Source organism: Onychostoma macrolepis, chromosome 14 (genome assembly GCF_012432095.1).
Source record: "Onychostoma macrolepis isolate SWU-2019 chromosome 14, ASM1243209v1, whole genome shotgun sequence".
Classification (NCBI taxonomy): Eukaryota; Metazoa; Chordata; class Actinopteri; order Cypriniformes; family Cyprinidae; genus Onychostoma; species Onychostoma macrolepis.
In genome coordinates this window covers 27,464,496-27,470,853 of record NC_081168.1, presented here as the reverse complement: position 1 = coordinate 27,470,853, position 6,358 = coordinate 27,464,496, and the positions used below count along the sequence as shown (strand labels likewise).

The window sequence follows — 6,358 nt, the reverse complement described above, 5'->3', positions numbered from 1 at the left end:
ATGTAGTGAGAAGACAATAAATGTCATAGATTTCACATAATAATGATCAAATTAAATTGAAGGGGATAATTGTGTTAAATACATTCTAAATATTTTTTATTTTTAAACCTAATAGCAGTTACAATTGCTGGACATGTTTTGTCCCATGTCTCAAGAATGACTGCAATACTACAATAAAACTATCAATACCGCCATCAAAAAAAAAAAAAAAAAAGATACAGTAACAGAAAATAAATTATGTTTGTTTGATTGTTTTACAATAAATGATTAATTCATTATGATTTACGGTAGTCGTGGTATTTTGGCGAAAACTACGGTCAGCATTTTTTTTTTTTTTTAGGCGTGCGCGATTACGTCACGTGACGTCGTCGGTTCAAACAGCGTCAGAAAACCTGCTAATCTGTTATTGATAACTAGTAAACTTATAATTTAGTGTACACGCGACTGATATAAATTTGGATAACTTGGAAAAAAGTTAAAGGTATGTGTTTTATTCTAGAGATTTAGTGACCACAGCACCTAGGGAAACTTTCGTGAAGTCCTCAGGGACATTTTATACATTATTTTGTATAATGTTAGTTGACTGCTCAAACGCTATACATCCACCTTTATTTTTTACCCCCGTTTGATGTACATTTAATCAATTAGTCTTTTTTAAATGTATATATATATATATATATATATATATATATATATATTAAATCAATCATTCTTCCCTCAGAAGTGAGAAAAAAGTGTATTTTAAACAGTGCTTTAAACTGAATAAACTAAGCACTCGAGATAATACTCGATCGGTTAGCTATGAAATCATATGTGTGACTCAGAGAGTGTTCTGGCAATAACTGGTGCATACAACATTTTACTGGCTTACAGTAAAGTAACATGGTGATAGCAGCAGTTTTGGCATTAAATGCAGCTCTACAGTAATCTTAGACATGTATTATTATTACTATTACCTGAAAGGCTATGTAGGTAGACAGTTGACTTGTAGAAGTTTTAGCATACAGCTTAAATGATGATGTTGTACATAAACAGAATAATGTCTCACTGGATTTGCTGTAACTCGTGCTTCGGGTCACCTGGTCCTGAGCGTCAGCTGGCTGTCACAAACTGCGGTCACATCATCTGTAATGTTTGCTTTCAGAGAGGTAGCACACTCAGCTAACATTATATATTATATATAACATGATTATTTACATTGTATTTATATATAATATTATATTATACACATAATTATCATTATTATTAATGTGATATATTAAGGTATAATTTAACATTAACATTTTATTATTTTTAAATTATATATATATTCAGATTTCAAAATAGTATAATGGTGCTAGCTTTACATAATAGTGAGAACATCAATTAAATGTGTGCATATACTGCCCTCTGCTGGAAGTAATATAGTTCTACAGAGAGAATGTGTTTGTTTTCCCCTTTAGGAAAGCAGGGTGTATGCCTCATTTGCAAAGCAACGTGTCAGATCTCCCCACTGTCTGATAAAGTAAGATACAAGAGATTTTTTTGTGATAAAGATTCATTTTAATGAGCTGTGCCACTAATCCGTGTATTGTTCTCATAGAGTAGCTCAGAGGTGCAAGAGCTTTTCTCAGATATCAGTGCAGTTGCAGTCAAGTACTTCTCAGAGATAAGCAAGGTAATCCTATACATTAAAATGAGTAGATTGCAGCTATGTTAATCATGCATTTAAGGCATAAAGTCGTATTTATTATGCTTTGCAGGTTTTACAATTCCAGGCCAGACACCAGAAAAGATTACTGGCCCACTATCAGCAGAAGGTGAGAGCATCTTGTCCTTATCATGACTAGCTCTGATACTTGGATATGGTAGATGTGGATGCTGCTAATATGGCTTAGTTAATCCAAATCAAATTAATGTCAAATAAAACAGATTGAGAGAATGAAGGAAGATGGACTGAAAATGCAACAAGAGATGCAGAAGATGTCCAAGTATGTATGAGTACGGCATTAGTGCAGCCATTTCTATTGTATTTTTGCCTTATTTCTATTGTTTTCTATTTTGTGCAGGAAAATTTCAGAACAGAATGCTTACATATCCAAGTTAGAAATGACCGTTCAAAATCAAAGGTATGTCAATCTGATCTATGAAAAGAGATAATATTCCTTTATATCAAATTAAAATATACCTTCATATCAAAATGAAAACACATTTCTGTGAACTGGTAAAAAATATTACTCTCATTAAATACAAAACCTTAATGGCAGTCTAGTTCCAGTCTTTAGTATATGTGGAAATTAATGTGTCCAGTGCAATTTTAACTTTTCCGTATTCTTGATTTATTTTTTATTTAAGACGTTAAAGCAGCAATTCACCCAAAAATAGTAATAAAAAAATCTACTGAAAAATGACTCACCATCAAGCCATTCAAGATGTAGAAGAGTTTGTTCTTCATCAAAACAGATTTGGAGAAATTTAGCATTACTGTACAACACTTGCTCACGGCAGATGTAATGCTAAATTAATCCAAGTATGTTCTGATGAACAAACTCATCTACATGTTGGATGGCCCGAGGATAAGTACATTTTCAGCAAATTTTCATTTTTGGTTGAACTATTTCTGTAATATTTTTATTCAGAAAGGATGCATTAAATTGGCCAGTAACGATAGTAAAGACATTTATAATGAACAAAAGATTTCTACTTCAAATAAATGCTGTTATGAACTTTCTATTTATCATGGAATCCTGAAAAATATTAAGCACCACAACAGATTTCAACTGTGATGAGAATTGTTTCTTGAGCAGCAAAATAGCATATGATTTCTGAAGGATCATGTGACACTAAAGACTGGAGCTTTACAGAGGAATAAATTACATTTTAAAATATATTCAAATAGAAATAAAAAGCTTTTTATATCCATTGTAAATGTGGCATGTATTGTTCTAAGACAACATGTGATACCGTATGGATGTAGGAACAGAGGATCTGAAGAAGAGAACACTATAAGCATGTACTTTATTAATGTACCACGTGTCATTGAAATCATTCCAGTTCAAGACTGGCGTTACAGTCCAACCAAGATTTACAGTCAGCAAGTCAGAGACAAGGTGCGTTTTAGCTTGCTTGCTTTTAGATGAACAGATTGTTCAGACTGTTACAGTTTTGTAAGCAGTTAAAAATATTTGAACCTTAGTAACTATAAAATAGGTCCATTTTGTGAGTTATTATACCATTCCAAAGTGCTGTTTCTCTGTTTTGTTTTGTTTTTCAGCTTCCCCAGTGACAAAAATTCCCTATTCTTCCCCACTCTCGATGTCACGATCCTTGTCCTCGGCTAGCCTGTGAGTAAATGATCAGCTTTCATCTCTAAAGAAGGTTTAAACTAAGTTGTAGTGTGTAAGTAAACATTTAGAACAGCTTGTTAAAAGTCCTTTAGTTTCACATTTCACATGGTTTCATAATTCTTTATTTTATATTTGATTTAGTAACACTAAACTGTTTCATAATTAACTGTACAGAACAAAACTGACTTGACAGATAAATTTATACCTTATTTGATTACATTCCAGCTGACTTTGTTTGATGGTTTCTCTGAAAAGTCATTTACATCCCATGGAATGTCTATGAAATATTATCTGTGGTGTCTGTTTTCTCAGAATAGTCTGTGCTTTAATCACTGAATGACTTGATTGTGATTGTAACTTTTGTTTGGTTGTTCTTTCTCAGAGCTGACAGGATAGAAATCAACAGCAGGGGGCACTCTCACAAAGTAAACTCCATTTATTTTTCTGTATGCTGTGTCATTTACTGTAGAGTACATACAGCCCTGTTGTGATTATACTTCTGTTTTTCCATCTAGCCAGAAGTCTTGAGTAGAATTTGTCTCAGAAGCTCACCGAAGGACTGCCGCATAGGTTTGTCAGTGCAAAATCATTGCTGGTTTTGGTTTTCAGTCACCTGAACTGCACTGTTATGGATATTCTGGGCCAGTGCTGGCGCCGGATGCATAAACTGCTTAGACTAGTCTTAAAAAGTTAGTCATCTCACTTTTTTTCTTTAAGGCTGGTCATAACTTTTTAAAGTCAGTTATAAAAAGGGAGAATGGTCTAATTTGGATCCAAAAAGTAAGACCATTTATCTCTTTGCAAACTACTAGTTGGTCAAATTAGTTCTTAAGACACCGTCTTAAAATAGTGACCATGTTTATGCAACTAGCCCCTGATAATGGCCAACACAAAACCAATGTTTGCACTATTTACATTTTATCCCTTTCAAGAAGAATCATTAGCTAATTAATTAAAAACTACTAACTTGACACAACATAGTCTTTAAAAAAAAGACTTTTAATAATAAATATAGCAATCAAACCTAGTATTATTATTAAGCAAACATTTTCATTAACTGAAATAAAAGACGAAACCTTAGTAAAATACATTTTGATTATCCAAAACTAGTTAATTAATAATAATTGCAACAAATTATTTGATACATGATATATTATAATATCATATTATAAAACTAGAAATTAAGGCTTAATAAAGACCTTTACATTCAGCCTGAATTAAACTTCAAAATATGGCACTAGACTGTGCTGAGAAGTAAAACTAAAATACTAAATATTAAATACTAAAATAAAAACAAAATAAACAGAAACTAGTAAATAAAATAAATAACAATGATATTGTGATTTAATAATCAATCATAAGAGATGAAAACACTAATTTGGTAATATTGATTTAGCCCTTTAGTTGGAAAGGTCTAAAATATCTCAAACAAATTTCTCTGCAATAACACTAACTACAGTGAGTATTTCTGTATAAATGTACACTTGTGTTCAAATGGCAACTGATTGAAACTGATGCAGGTGTAAAACAATAACCGAAGACATTTGTCTGAGGCATATTTATATATACCAACAATTACCAAAGAGAGCAGACAGAATTTGAGAACACATCTTGTGTGAACAGTAACATACACAGATGTGTTTTTGTGCTGATCGTTTCATGCTAAATCACTGACATATCAATACTTCAGTGCATTTAATAAAAGACTTACATTTACAGTATTTACAGACTTTCATTAAAAAGCAATTGGTTTTGATAATACTAATTACATTTTCCCAGTTTTGACATGTCAAAAGCAGCACTCATTTCTCAATGATATCAACAATCCATTTCTACAATCTCGCTGTATACATTGTTCTGCAATGAATGGTCTCCTCCATTTAGGTTCAGTTCTTCACAGAGCATCAAGTCTGAGCTCTATGGGTAGCCATTCAGCACCATTCAGCGCCACTGTCAGGTATTTCTTCCACTAAAGAATGACTCCACTGTCTTGTATCTTGGAATACTATTCTATCTTAGTATGGAAGCCCAGAGTAACGGGAGAAGTATCTCTTGCAGTAGGGAATTCTCCAGTGGTCTACGGGAGCCGGTGATGAATCCATCCCATAATATGGCCTACCGCAGAGAGTCAGCATGGGAAACGCCTGTGTTCAAACTACCCTCGGCCTACAAATACGGCTCTGTGTCCTCCCTGGGACCCCCACCATGACATACACTCCAGTCCAAAAGCAATACGGATAATCACATCTCATAATATTTTTATGTCACAAAGCTGTGCTATTTTTACCGGATACTTTTAAGCAAAAGGCATCAGGACTATTAATGTAATCACTATCCAGGTCTGTTGTCAAGCAATGAACACACTGCAGCGCTGACCTGTAACTGACTCTCTTATGATGCCGCAATGCATTAACGCTGCCTCTCAGTGAACAGTGAACATCTGTGCTCTTGTTTCCATAAATGTATTGTAGCAATTAATCACAGACCCTCGTTGAACAGTTTGTGAGTGTGAATTTTAATATGCCATTTTGCGCATGACTCGCATTGTGTTAGCAGCATGTGCTGTTAATCACATCCAAAACGTTCTCTGCAACATGTTTCTCCTCTAACACACTGATGCCATTGTACTGAGGTGTTCAAACCTTGTTCGCATTGATTAAAATGATGCATCCGATAATGTGGCTTGAGTTTGTTTGGGGTTTTTCTGTTGTTTCTTGTTAGTTATCTTGGTATCTCATCAAAGATGAAGGTGTGAGAGTCATCTAATCAAATCTTGGGTTCAACCAAACAAATCAGCTGGGGTTTGGAGGTGGGCTTTCTTTGGAAAATGTTTGTGTACATGTTTCACATTGTACTAGATAAATAGGAGCAAACAAGGCCTAACTGAAAGCCTGCTCAAAACTTGCTGCTAATGCAAAAGATCCTGCCCCTATTTACAGTACAATCTTATGGTCCTTAAAAGTCCCACCTTGAATGTAAGTTTATTCGATTTTTGAGTTTTAAGTGAGATTGTTAGAGGTTTATCTTCCAGC

At 33.8% G+C, this 6,358-nt stretch overlaps 1 protein-coding gene across 2 annotated transcripts; it reads left to right on the top strand.

The window, feature by feature from the left end:
- Positions 1-361: 361 nt before the first annotated feature.
- On the top strand, positions 362-5,995 carry LOC131553479 (probable E3 SUMO-protein ligase RNF212). Of its 2 annotated transcripts, none has more exons than XM_058798184.1 (13): positions 362-481; positions 1,036-1,148; positions 1,443-1,504; positions 1,588-1,657; positions 1,743-1,799; positions 1,912-1,970; positions 2,049-2,108; positions 3,034-3,089; positions 3,254-3,323; positions 3,709-3,751; positions 3,842-3,896; positions 5,211-5,283; positions 5,385-5,995. In XM_058798184.1, exons 2-13 carry the CDS (start codon positions 1,131-1,133, stop codon positions 5,533-5,535), a joined length of 774 nt encoding a protein of 257 aa, XP_058654167.1. In that variant the 5' UTR covers positions 362-481; positions 1,036-1,130; the 3' UTR covers positions 5,536-5,995. The 2 variants fall into 2 exon arrangements, with proteins under 2 accessions (XP_058654167.1, XP_058654165.1); XM_058798182.1 differs by having other exon boundaries at positions 1,583-1,657.
- The last annotated feature ends 363 nt before the right edge of the window (positions 5,996-6,358 follow it).

Excerpts from the sequence above, each read along its gene's own strand:
- LOC131553479 (XM_058798182.1), top strand. The coding sequence starts at position 1,040 with ATGTCTCACTGGATTTGCTGTAACTCGTGCTTCGGGTCACCTGGTCCT. Across the intron at positions 1,800-1,911 it reads TGGCCCACTATCAGCAGAAG|ATTGAGAGAATGAAGGAAGA; the intron begins GTGAGAGCATCT and ends CAAATAAAACAG. Across the intron at positions 5,284-5,384 it reads CCATTCAGCGCCACTGTCAG|TAGGGAATTCTCCAGTGGTC; the intron begins GTATTTCTTCCA and ends TATCTCTTGCAG.